Here is a 13,857-nt window from a genome sequence, read left to right as displayed (position 1 = left end):
GATCTCTTGCTAGTTATCACCCACCTCTCAAAAACCTGTTAGGGATCCTTATGATGGGACAGGACTGAATGAAGCGCCTCCTAACTGGGTCCCATCGTATTTTCTTCTTACCTGTTACCACAATTATCAGCAATAAGTCAGACACATACAACACATTGCAAATAATACATAGTTACTGTAGTTATAAAGACAGAAAAACAGGAAACAAAACAATACTTGAATACAGAAAGAAAGTGACGTAAAGTAGCATTTAACCCTGTTTTGGAAGTCAAAATTAAATTAACATATAAGCAGTGATGAAGGTTTTCAACTCTTACCCCCAAAAGAATACAATTTTGTGCACCGTTTTTGGGAATTCTGGTTCAATAGTATGTGCACTCAATAATCACCAATGCCATCTTGTGGCAAAAATTCACCAGGAGCTTTATGAACAGATTAGAAACGATGACATTTTTAAGTCAGTTAATTTCAAAATGGAGCTCTGAAACTAATTGGACATAACAGAGGCTCCTGTTCTCTTCAAGGTTCTATTAATTATATGGTTAAGAAGATAAAGCAATGGGCACCATTCTTTAAATACAAAATAAGCTGACTCTACTATAATTAAATTTTAAAACAGCAACCAAATTAAACAAACATTTAATATCTTGGCACTTCCATGGGGGAAGGGAGGGAAGGGGCTCATCTGCCTTCCCAGGAAGCAAATTACCTCCATGTTAACCCCAATTAAAATATGTTTTCTTATAAAATAGAATAAAAACCTAATTAAATTAATGGAACTATTATGGGGTAATTATCTCTTTTCCCAAAGTTTTGATCGCTCCCAAAGATAGCTCTTATTGACAATAAAAACAATTAACACTTGCATAATGTTTAGGGTTTACAAAGAGCTTTCACATATATTACCTCATATAATTCTCACAACAATCCTGTATTGATTCAACAATCATTTTATTAAGCATCTGCTATGCCTGGAGCCCTATGCTAGGACCTGAGATTGCAAAACAAGGACATGATTCCTGCTCTTCAGAGCCCACGGTCTCATAAGGAAGGCAGATGTGTAAACAAATAATTACATTACAGTGAAGGAACTGCTGTAACAGGAGCTACCAAAATACTTTGAAGAAGATAGTATCATCATAATTTTTCAAGCAAGGAAGCTAAAGGAAAATTAAATGACTTAATGCCAGAGCCAGGATTCAAGCGAGGCCTTCTGACTCTAAAAACTTGCCTCTTCCCACTACACCATATTTTATCCTGTCTTAAATTCCCTAGAAAAAGAACGGTTTTTATTTTTGGCAACTGGAAATATATATTCAGATGTCCATCAGCAGGGTCTAGTTTGCTTACTACAGAATTTGTACATAGAGATATACAGATTCTGTATAATGAAATGGCATCACCTGCACATGTGCACTTAATTTTGTAGAGAATACAGACTCATGGAAAAGGAGAATTATTTATTTTGCAAAATGATTTATCTTTTAATAGTCTAAGTCTTTTAAATCAATGATTCTCAAATGCTGGTCTACAGACCACTGCTAGGCTAAGGTGAAGATTCACCAGTCCAACACAAAATGAGAAAAATATGGACAAGGCAATAAGTTTTTCAAAAAGCTAAAATGTTCCATTTAAAGGCCTGCTCTTTTTTCAGAGATTAGAACCTTTTTGTTGTTAAATATTCTTTACTTTATGAAATGATGCTGATAAGAAAATGGTAGTTGGTTTTCTTTTTAATATTCTTTCGTGGAAAAACTGAAAATTTGCAAGCCCATATCTACTATAAATATACATATATGGATAAATATAAGTATATATATATTTTTAATGTACAGGTTTATGACATTCAACAATCTAGAGAACCATTGTTTTAAATCAATACAGTATGTGTTGAGATGACTCCAGAGTCCAAAACTGTAAACCACACTGTCAAAGGATACATTAAATATATAAGAAACCTCCCTTGCCCTTAAGTTTACATTCTAATTAGGGAGACAAGACAGACACACAAAACAATTAGCAATACAAGACAGAATATAACAAGTGATTAGCTTAAAATTTGACATTTTTATGTATCAAAAGCGTTAAAATGTACATACCCTTTGACCCAGCTATTCCACTTCTAGGAATCTATTCCTAAAGAAACAATCATAGATGCATGGAAAGATGTATGGACAAAGATATTAACTATGGTATTATTTATAATGGTAAAAAATTAGAAACACTTTCAATGTCCAATGATAGGGGATGGTTAAGTATGCTAAATAAACATACTTAAATATGCTCATATTCTACATACCACTGAAGAGTATATACAAAACTATTTATTAACATGACAAAACATTCACAATATATTGCAAATGAAAAATACAGTGTACAAAATAGTATTAAAGTATGATACCATTTTAGTAAAGAAAAAAGTATTCTTATATATTCAGAAAAAATACAGGAAAGATTACATCAAATTAATGTACTTGACTGTAGTTATCTTTGGATGGTTCTAATGAATTATTTTTGTTTTTTCCCCTTTATGATGGTCTTTATTTTCCAAGCTCTCTGAGTAGGCATTACTTTTAGACTGGAAGAAAAACAATACTGTATTATTTTAATTTTTTTAATAAGTGATTAGAAAAAAATACTGGAAAGAAACATACCAAAGTCTTAACACTGGTTATGATTGGGCTTGAGATTATTACCCCTTTTATGTTATCCATAAATTCTACGATATATGATTTTATAATGGAAAAATATTAAAAACTACTTTGGAGTAACACTGAGGGAATAACATTAAAAATTACCAAACCGGGCCTGGCATGGTGGCTCACGCCTGTAATCCCAGCGCTTTACGAGGCCAAGGCAGGCAGATCACTTGAGGCCAGGAGTTTGAGACCAGCCTGGCCAACATGCCAAAACCCCATCTCTACTAAAAATATATAAAAATTAGTCAGGCGTGGTGGCAGGTGCCTGTAAACCCAGCTACTCAGGAGGCTGAGACAGGAGAATCGCTGGAACCCAAGAGGCGGAGGTTGCAGTGAGCTGAGATCATGCCACTGAATTCCACCCTGGGCGACAGAGTGAGACTCTGTCTCAAAAACAAAAACAAACAAAAATAATTAACACACCAAAACTGTAATAAAAAACCCTTTTTATGTCTTCTCAGGGCTTCTTTGGCATGTCTCTCTCTCAGCAACCAGCATAAGTCTGTATGCATAGACTCCTGTTGACTCTGCGGAGGTTATTCAATCAAGGCAGGCACTGACTTCAAAACCCATTTTATTCTTTCACCCAAAGAGCAGAAAAAAGAGAAACCAGCAACATAACAGTGTGACGCCAACACAAAGGTACTTCTTAAATTTTTAAATAAATGTATGCCTCTCCAGTTTCATATAAATATATTACTGGTCTGAACTTTTATTCATTGAAGTTTTAATTTTTATATATTCAAAGTGCCAACCTTCCTACGTGATAGCTTTGACTCTTCAAAACAAAAATATAGGCCGGGTGTGGTGGCTCATGCCTGTACTCCCAGCACTTTGGGAGGCTGAGATGGGCAGATCACCTGAGGCCAGGAGTTCGAGACCAGCCTGGCCAACATGGTGAAACCCCGTCTCTACTAAAATACAAAAAAATTTAGCTGGGCATGGTGTCATGCGCCTGTAGTCCTGGCTACTCGGGAGGCTGAGGCAGGAGAACTGCTTGAGGGCAGGAGAACTGCTTGAGCCCAGGAGGCGGAGGTTGCAGTAAGCCAAGATCACGCCACTGCATTCCAGCCTGGGCGACAGAGTAAGACTCTGTCTCCACAAAAATAATAATAATAATAATTTCTTCAATAATTTCATCAATATTTTATTTTTTGCTAGTTTTTAGTTTTTTCTCTTTTTTACTATGTTTACTTCACTATAAATATAACATAGTCATTGGCTGAATTAAGATGGTAGGCTGAGCACAGTGTGAGCAAGCTCACCTTCCCCTAAAATCTCCCAAATAACAAAAAAAAGTCATTAAAAAAAAAAAAGACATAATTAAAAGAAAACAAGAAATGCCCTTAGTGGACTAATACTATGAGGAATCACTGGAAGATGAAAAGCAGATAGATTCGGACTAAAGAAGACACCACAGTCCTACACACCAAGAGCAGAGGACCAGGGCAAGTGGAGGGACCAACTCTCGGGGTCAACTAAGCCCCAAGGTAAAAGACAGCAGGAAGAAGTGAAACCATTTTAAACATTTACAGCCTAAGTGATTGGAGTGCAGCACAGAAGTTACATAGCAGGTTAACCCCTCCCAGCCATCTACCTCTTTGGGTCAAGCATTATAGAATAGAGGTATTTGCTCCCAGATGGGAACAGTGGCAAAAACAACAAAGGTGTCACTCTCCAGCTAGAACAATCAGTGTGAACACTGGGATCAGAGAGAGAAGGTAGAACCCCGTGGGGATACTAACACCCAGGCAGAAGAGGGGACAGTCACACTGAAGGAGCCTGGCAAGTAGTACACTTCATCTCATTGCTTATTCCATCCCTATCCACAATCTGTGGAGACCTGCTGCAATAAACAGATTTAACACTCACAGCAAGGCTAACTAGGACTCACAGATAAAGATGATTGAGCATAAAACTAAGGCCCAAGCATGAAGAAGTATTATAGAAAAGTATATTAAAAAGTTAAGACACAAAAGAGAATCGAACAATATTAAAATTTCAACTACCTTGTTGTTTGTTTTGCCAAAATGAACAAGCTAATCCTATACTTCAGATGGAAAAAAGCAAGAAACCCAGAATATCAAAACAATCTTGAAAAAGAAGTGAAAGAAGACTCATACTTCCTCATTTCAAAACTTTCTGCAAAGATACAGTATTCAAAAACTGTGGTACTGGCATATGGATGGACATACAGATTAAATTAATGAAATTGAGAGTCCAAAAGTAAACCCTAACATCCATAGTGTCAACTGATTTTTTTGACAAGGGTGACAAGACTATTCAGTGGGGAATAAATAGTCTTTTCAACAAATTGTCCTGGGACACTTGGATATAGTTTTACATTTAGAATTCTATACCTACTCCAACTCTTGCTTAAGAAGGAGAGTGAAATAAAGAAATTTTTTTATATGCAAGGACCCAAAAAGTTTGCTTCCTTCAGACTTCTGATGAAATAATTACTCAAAGATATATAACTGGATTGTTTTTTTAAAAAATTAATGCAAGAATAACAAACAAGGCCCAAGAAAAGGGTAAGCAGAGAAACCAGTAAAACCTTTAAGTCTAAATATGCACTGACTGGGGAAAAAAACATTACTAACATTCAAAACTATAATCTCAGATGCTATCAACAGGAATATTTATAAGGGTAGGAAGGGAGGCTGAGAGAAGGAAAACCAGAAGAACATTAAAGTATCTGTCTTATTCAGATGAAGGATATAGAAAATGACTAATATAGATATTGATGAAAAAATATAAATTGAGGTATTGTGTAAAAGATTTAAGAATACTAGCTGGCTTCACTGGTGAATTCCTCCAAACATTTAAGAGCCAATTGCCAAGTCAAATTGATATAAGTAACCAAAGGTCTCATTCTAGAGAACCTGAAGACACATGTAAGAAGTCAGTTCTGATTTTCTAAAAATGAGAGAGACTAGTTAACAGTAGTTGCCAAAGTGTTTTATCAAAACTGATCATGGTGGCAAGGATGCAGAGGAACTGGATGAGTTATACTTTGCTGGGAGGAATGTAAAATGATACACACATACTCTGAGAGACAGTATGGCAGTTTCCTACAAAACTAAACATATACTTACCATACAACTCAACAATTACATTCTTGGCCATTTACCCCAGAGAAATGAAAACTTATGTCCACACAAAAACCTGTACACAAACGTTCCTAACAGCTTTATTCACAATAGCCAAAACATGGAAGCAATCCCAATGTCCTTCAGCGAAATGAATGGTTAAACCTGTGGTACAACCATGAACTATTGATTCATGCAACCAATAGGAAAAAAAAAATAGTGTCAAAAGGTTACATACTGTATGATTTTACTCACATAACATTCTTGAAATGACAAAATTTTAGAGAACAGATTAGTGGTCACCAGGGGTTTGCCAGGGAAGGTGGCTGTGGCTGTATCGGGTACCACCAGGGAACCTTGTGATGGAACTGTTCTGTATCTTGACTGTGGTGGCCACACGAATCTAACATGAAATAAAATTGTACAGAATATGATACACACACACACACACACGAGTACGTGTAAAACTGATGAAATCTGAGTAAGGTCACTGGATTGTATCAATGTCAATTTCCTAGTTGTGTTATTGTACAATAGTAACAGGATGTTATCATTCCAAGAAATTGCCTGGGGAAGGGTATATGGATCTCTCAGTATTATTTCCTTCCCTTCTCTCTCTCTTTTTTTTTTTTTCTTTAAGACAGAGTCTTGCTCTGTCACCCAGGCTAGAGTGCAGTGGCATGATCTTGGCTCAATGCAACCTCCACCTCCTGGGCTCAAGCGATCCTCCTACCTCAGCCTCTCAAGTAGCTGGGACTACAGGTATGTGCCACCACACCTGGCTAATTTTTGTATTTTTTGTAGAGATAGTGTCTCACCATGTTGCCCAGGCTGGTCTCAAACTCCTGGGCTCCAGTGATTTGCCCGCCTCGGTCTCCCAAGTGGTGGGATCACAGGTGTGAGCCACTGCACCCAGCCAATATTATTTCTTAAAACTGTAAATCAATCTACAATTCTCAAAGTAAAAGGTATAAAAATTGAATAAAAACCAAAAGGAAGAAAAAAAAGATGGTGCCAATATGGAATAGCTTACATTCAAAAATGATATATCTAAAACAATTATGAATATTTAACAATTAGAACTATTAGGCCAAGGCGGGCAGATCACCTGAGGTCAGGAGTTCAAGACCAGCCTCAACATGGAGAAACTCCGTCTCTACTAAAAAAAATACAAAATTAGCCAGGCGTGGTGGTGCATGCCTGTAATCCCAGCTACTCGGGAGGCTGAGGCAGGAGAATTTCTTGAACTTAGGAGGCAGAGGTTGCGGTGAGCCAAGATCGCGCCATTGCACTCCAGCCTGGGCAACAAGAGCGAAACTCCATCTCAAAAAAAAAAAAAAAAAAATTAGAACTATTGAATCAGAGAAAATGATCCAAGAATTCTGACTTAGGTGGCTACAACATGTGGTACAGTCCTACTCCTATATACAATTCAGGATCTATAAAGAATTTCAAAAGAGAAGCAAATTAATACTGTATTTGGAATCGCTGCACAAGAGCTCCAGGCAAAGTGTCTAAGGGAGGCTAAATCCAGCCTTCACTCTATTCTCCAATGTACCCATGGGACTATGTCTACCTGGAAGAGGAATCTTTTTAAAATTTCACAATGGCATACATTGAGCTAACAGTGACCTACTTGTTAAGTAAATGACTTTCTTTTAAATTTAGGATAATCAACATTTATTATCTACTCTATGCCAAACACCTTTATATACTGAGTATCTACTCTATGCTTAGCACTTATAAATACTCTTTTTTTTGGCGGGGCGTGGGAGAAGTAGACACAGGGTCTAGCTATGTTGCCCAAGCTGGTCTTGAACTCCTGGACTCAAGAAATCCTCCTGCTTCTGTCTCCCAATAGGGAGACAACAGGCATGTGCCATCACACCTGGGTCATTTTTGTTTATATTGTAGAGATGGGGCCGGAGTTTCACCATGTTACCCAGGCTAGTCTCAAACTCCTGAGATTACAGACATGAGCCACCATGCCCAGCAGTCTTTTTCAATTTTAACATTTTATGATTCTAAGAAGTTTCGGACAAGGGGAAAAATTTAAAAGATAAAAGTTCATTTTAAAATATATGTTTTTTTTACTGTACATGGGTTTTTTTCTGTAAGATTTACCAAACATCTTGCCTGCATTTGTACTTTATATGTATCGATGTGAATGTGCCTATCTTGAAATATTAACTATAGCCAGAGATTGTTTTTCTTAATTGAGTATCATCTCCTTCCTTTTTATCTCCAGTAAAACTTCACTTAGAAAAATAAATTGAGGCCAGGGGCGATGGCTCAGGCCTGTAATGCCAGCATTTTGGGAAGCTGAGGAAGGTGGGTCACTCGAGGTCAGGAGTTCGAGACCAGCCTGGCCAACATGGTAAAACCCCCATCTCTACTAAAAATACAAAAATTAGCCAGGCGTGGTGGTGCACGCCTGTAATCCCAGCTACTCAGGAGGCTGAGATAGGAGAATTGCTTGAACCCAGGAGGCAGAGGTTGCAGTGAGCCAAGACTGCACCACTGCACCCCAGCCTGGGGACAGAGCCAGAGTAAGTCTCAAAAAAAAAAAAAAAGGTGAAGACACAACTTTTCTTTATGAACTCACTTTCCCTTCTCTCAGGTCATTTTCTCTTGGCAAATGCAATGCCTTCCAAGAAAATACCTAGAGCTGACTGAAGGATATAAAAGCTTATATTGGACTAAATCCAGCAAAAAGCAAATAATAGTCACTAATTAGCAAATTTTTAATATCTAATATCTGATATTTTAAAAGTTGCTTTAAAAAGTATAACATGGCCGGGCACAGTGGCTCACACCTGTAATTCCAGCACTTTGTGAGGCCGAGGCAGGTGGATCACTTGAGGTCAGGAGTTCGAGACCAGCCTGGCCAACATGGTGATACCCTATCACTACTAAAGATACAAAAATTAGCCAGGCGTGGTGGCGAGCACCTGTAATCCCAGCTACTCGGGAGGCTGAGGCAGGAGAATTGCTTGAACCCGGGAGGTGGAGGTTGCAGTGAGCCGATACTGTGCCATTGCACTCCAGCCTGGGTGACAAGAGCGAGACTCCATCTCAAAAAAAAAAAAAGAAATTCCATATTTCTGTTTTAGGTTTGTGTGTATGTGTGTGTTTTAAGGAATTTGTTTTATGTGACACCAAAATATTTGTGGTTAGCATTTGATCAATTACACATCTGATTGAAATTAATTGAGTTGACAGTTTGTTGATGAAACCATATGGCAGGAGCTACTATGGGTAAAAAGGGAAAAAACTCAAAAGAAAAAACACCATTCAACTCCAAAGATCACTTATCTCATTTTTTTGTGAGTCATAATACTTCTAATTTCACTTCACTATCCAGTCTTATTATGTCTTATGACGCTTTAATGCTCACATCCTAGATAAAGCTTGGAACAAATTCATGGAATATAGCAAATATAAAAGGGAAGAGCATGAGATTGGGCTGGATTCTAAATGCAGCAGGAAGCTACTGAAGGATTCTGATCTGACAAGCAACATAACTATAGCTGTGCATTAGGAAGATTAATCTTGTTTAAATATAGAGAATGGGTTAGGAAAGTAAGACTAGGAATAGCAAAAAAAACATTTTTAGTGTAGTCCAGTTTACACCAGTGAGGACCTCAATTACAGTACTAGTAACAAAAAGAACTGGGAAGGACAGGAAGCAGAGGGGAGTGCAGCATGGTGCATGGACTTTAGAACCACATTGCCTGGGTCTAAATCCTAGCTCTGTCCCTTGCTAGCTGTATGTCCTTGGACAAGGTTTTGTCCTGGGTACCCCAGCTTCCTTAACTATAAAAAAGGGGACAGCAATAGTATCCGTTCCCTTACTGGGTTATAAGTAAATGTTTATATAAATCCCTGGCTAATATTATTATAGGGATAAAACATAAGGATGTAAAAGACTAGCTGAATGGGAAAGCGGAGTAAAATAAGGGGATAAGTGTGAGTTTTTAAGTTCTACAACTTGAGGAAAACTTTAAAAGCACAGATATTAAAAGGCAAATTAGCAATATTTATCACTATACATTACAGTGATTGTTCTTAAATAACAGAAACCAGAAACAAGCTAAATATCCATCAATTGGGTGGCTGGTAAATTACAGCACATTCACACAACACAATACTTTCAGCCATGAAGAAGCATGAGATAAGTCTAAATGTGCTAACACAGAACAATCCCCAAAATATATTTTTAAGTTAAAAAAAAGACAGATGCAGAAAGAATACTTTGTTGTTGCACTCTGTTTTAATATAAAGATAACATACACCTATATGCACATATATGCAAATTCTATTTCTGGAAAGACAGACCAGAAACTCTAGGGAGATGACACTGCTAGGGAGACAGACTGCAAAACGAGGGATCTCAGGTGAAAGGGACACTTTCTCCTCTTGCATACTATTTGATTTTACCAAGTTTATGTAATGTTTTTTCATTTTAAAAATTAATGAAAAAGACTTTTAGGAGGAAAGCTGTATGCATTCAATCATAGGAAATCATACTTACATATTTTAAGTAAGCGTAACCTTTATGTGTTCTACAAGCTTGCCCAATACTGATACTGGTAAAAGTCTAATGATACAGAGTGTTCAAAACCACTTAAAAATTGGGCAGAAGACTATAGAACCATTGAAAGTGAAAAGGAAAGAAGCAAAGAAGGTCAATAAAGTAGGAGGAAGACAAGGACTGCTTACTTTAAAAAGTAAGGGAATGGCCTTAAAAATAATTTGGGGAAAATAAAGCCTTAAAAAATATACAGGCTAATAAAAATTAGGCTGCACCTCAAAATTCTAAGTAATTACATCAATTTGTCATTTGAAATTCTTAATATATTTTCCAATGTTATAAATAGTTAATAGGTCAGTCCCTACTCAGCCCACAAAGGCCTACTATACCCTGTAAGATTACTTATAGTATTGTACTAATGGTAGTACAAAGTCCACCATTTTATTTTATTGTTGTTGTTAATTTTTTTTTTTTTTTTTTTTTTTTTGAGAAAGAGTCTCACTCTGTCACCCAGGCTGGAGTGCAGTGGTGCAATGTCGGCTCACTGCAACCTCCACCTCCTGGGTTCAAGCGATTCTCATGTCTCAGCCTCCCAAGTAGCTGGGACTACAGGCCCAAGCCACCACGCCCGGCTGTTTTTTGTATTTTTAGTAGAGATGGGGTTTTGCCATGTTGACCAGGCTGGTCTCGAACTCCTGACCTCAGGTGATCCACCCACCGCAGCCTCCCAAAGTGCTGGGATTACAGGCAGGAGCCACTGCACCTGGCTGAGTCTACCATTTTAAAACCTTATCCTACCTTGCTCTCGACAAGGTAACCTCTCCCTCCTTCTTGAAACATGTTTTTCTCTTGACTCTTATGAAACCAAGCAGTCTTGGTCTTCCTCCTACCTCACTGACCTTTGCTTGCTTCTCCTTTCCTTCTCACTTTCAAGAGTTATATAGTCTTCTGCCCAATTTTTAAAAATATTCTTTTTTTTTTTTTTTTTTCTGAGATGGAGTCTTGCTCTGTCCTCCAAGCTGGAGTGCAGTGGCATGATCTCGGCTCACTGCAACCTCCACCTCCTGGGTTCAAGCAATTCTCCTGCCTCAGCCTCCCTGGTAGCTGGAATTACAGGCACCCGCCACCACACCCGGCTAATTTTTGTATTTTTAGTAGAGACGGGGTTTCACCATGTTGGCCAGGCTGGTCTCAAACTCCCAACCTCGTCTCGGCCTCTCAAAGTGCTGGGATTACAGGCATGAGCCACCGCACCTGGCTAAAAATATTCTTTGGTGAACTCATCCAGTCCAATGGCTTGCTAATAATTCCAAAAAACATTGTGAGCCTCACCATCTCCCTTGAGTTTGATTTTTTTTAATGTAAAGATTACTTACTCTATATCCTTACTTGGAGGTCAAATAGGCATCTCAAGCTTAACACTGCCAAAACAACACTCTTGATTTGCCCCCTACAATCCTGCTGCTTCAGATCTGTTCCATCACATTTGATGAGACTGTCATCTATCCAATTGCTCAAGACAAAAACTTAGGAGTCTTTTTTTTTTTTTCAGAGTCTCGCTCTGTCACCTAGACTGGAGTGCTGTGGTGCAATCATGACTCACTGCAACCTCCGCCTCCTGGGTTCAAGCAATTCTTGTGCCTCAGCCTCCCGAGTAGCTGGGACTAATGGCATGCGCCACCACGCCCAGCTGATTTTTTATTTTTAGTAGAGACGGGGTTTCGCCATGTTGGCCAGGCTGGCCTCAAACTCCTGACCTCAAGTGATTCACCCACCTTGGCCTCCCTCCCAAAGTGCTGGGATTACAGGCGTCAACCACCGCATCTAGCCTTGTTAGCAATCATCTTGATTCTTCTCTCTCCTTCACACCTCATAGCAAATCCTATTAATGCTACTTTCAAAATACATCTCATATTCAACCACTTCCAACCACTGATATACCACCTAGTCCAAGCCACCACAATCTTTTTAGGAAAGTACTTCTATAGTCTTCTAAATGACCTCCATGCATCTGTGTTACCATGTCCCATTAGCCATTCTCCAACCAGCAGCTAGAGGGAGCTTTAGAAAATAATAAATCATACCACATCACTCCTGTGCTTAAAATTACCCAATAGTTACCCTTCAATTTTATAATAAAGATCACAAATTCAGTTTTAGGCTTGCTGAGCTTCAGAAATACGAAGCATGTAACTGTAGATATGGAGAAAGCAAGGAAATGGCCCTCAAAAGAGATTTGGGCTGAAATTACAAAGTGGCATAACTTATTGGCATATGGATAGATATTGAAAATCACAGATTTGGAAGAGAACACCTCAAGTAAGTTGAAAAGAGAAGGGTGGGGACACAGAACCAAGAATTGAGAACTCTCATACATAAAGTCCTGGTAGAAGGGAAAGAGTTGACAAAGACGACTAAGGATGAGGCCGGACACATAAGAAAACGAGACCTGACACCCAGGAAGCCAAAAGGGAAAAGGATGTTTAAAAATGAAGGGAGATCAAGGCAGATGGAGATTTTAAAATGTCCCTTTGACTTGACACACATAAGTCATTTGTGGGTTTGTTTGTTTTTGAGATGGAGTCTCACTGTCGCCCAGGCTGGAGTGCAGTGACGCAATCTCAGCTCACTACAACCTCCACCTCCCGGGTTCAAGCAATTCTCCTGCCTCAGCCTCCCAAAGTGCTGGGATTAAAAGAGAGAATAGGAAAAAATGCTATGTAGATTAAAGTATACAAGGGTGGGTCTAAGAAGATGACTAGGAGAATGGCACTTTAGAAAGAAGAAATGGTATGTACAGAATCAAAAAACAGTGTAGCACAGGAAATTCCAAGTTTTTAAAAATCTCTCCTCTCAACCTACCTTGTTCCAAGAATTTAAGGCAACTAACTGAAAATACTTCTGTATAGCTGAAATATAAAATGAAAGACATAAATGCGGAGGGTAAAGAGGTAGAAAGGGACAAATAGAGTGAGGGTAAGGAGGAAGAATCAACAACACAATTCCTTATCGAATTGTGACCAATTCTATAAGGAATGAGTAAAAGGAAGGAATCTAATGTGATTCCCACATTTCTGGCTTGACTCACCAAATTGATGATATAGCCATTAAATTAGTCAGGATAAGGAGCACAGGATGAAGTAACAGGTTTGCCAGGAAAAATGATGAAATTGTTTTTTGAAAATGTTGTATTTGAGGTACTCATCAGTCAGTTGGTAGAAACATCTAGAGGCTGCTGGCAAACAGGCCAGAGAGAGAGATGTGGGTTAGACATAGATGTAGGTTTGGTCAGGACATTAATGATATCTTACTAAGAGTAAGAAGGGGAAACAAACAAAAGAAATACTCTTGGATACCAATATTAAGTGGCAGATAAAGGAAAACTAATAGGAAGTTCAAGAGATACAAGAATAAGAGCTCTTTAGGAACAGGAACTTTAGTTAATTATGTATTCCTAGGGTCTAGCATAGGAGACAGTTAAAACCAAATTCTAGAGAAGCTGGGTAGGATGAAAACTAAGAGCTATCTACTG

The 13,857-nt window shown here is 38.3% G+C and overlaps 1 protein-coding gene across 2 annotated transcripts in view; it reads right to left on the bottom strand.

The window, feature by feature from the left end:
• Positions 1-13,857, bottom strand: part of KLHDC10 (kelch domain containing 10) — a 66,314-nt gene that overhangs the window by 38,690 nt on the left and 13,767 nt on the right. The window contains exon 2 of one of the 2 annotated variants that reach the window (XM_003813484.4): positions 25-111. The exons of the other annotated variant lie outside the window; for it this stretch is intronic. Coding sequence (XP_003813532.1) covers positions 25-111 — 87 coding nt within the window. The remainder of the gene's footprint in view (positions 1-24; positions 112-13,857) is intronic. 2 annotated transcript variants of the gene reach the window in all.

The sequence above is a fragment of the Pan paniscus genome, chromosome 6, assembly GCF_029289425.2.
Source record: "Pan paniscus chromosome 6, NHGRI_mPanPan1-v2.0_pri, whole genome shotgun sequence".
Taxonomy (NCBI): domain Eukaryota; kingdom Metazoa; phylum Chordata; class Mammalia; order Primates; family Hominidae; genus Pan; species Pan paniscus.
The sequence above is the reverse complement of the archived record's forward strand: the minus strand, read 5'-3'. Positions and strand labels throughout refer to the sequence as shown.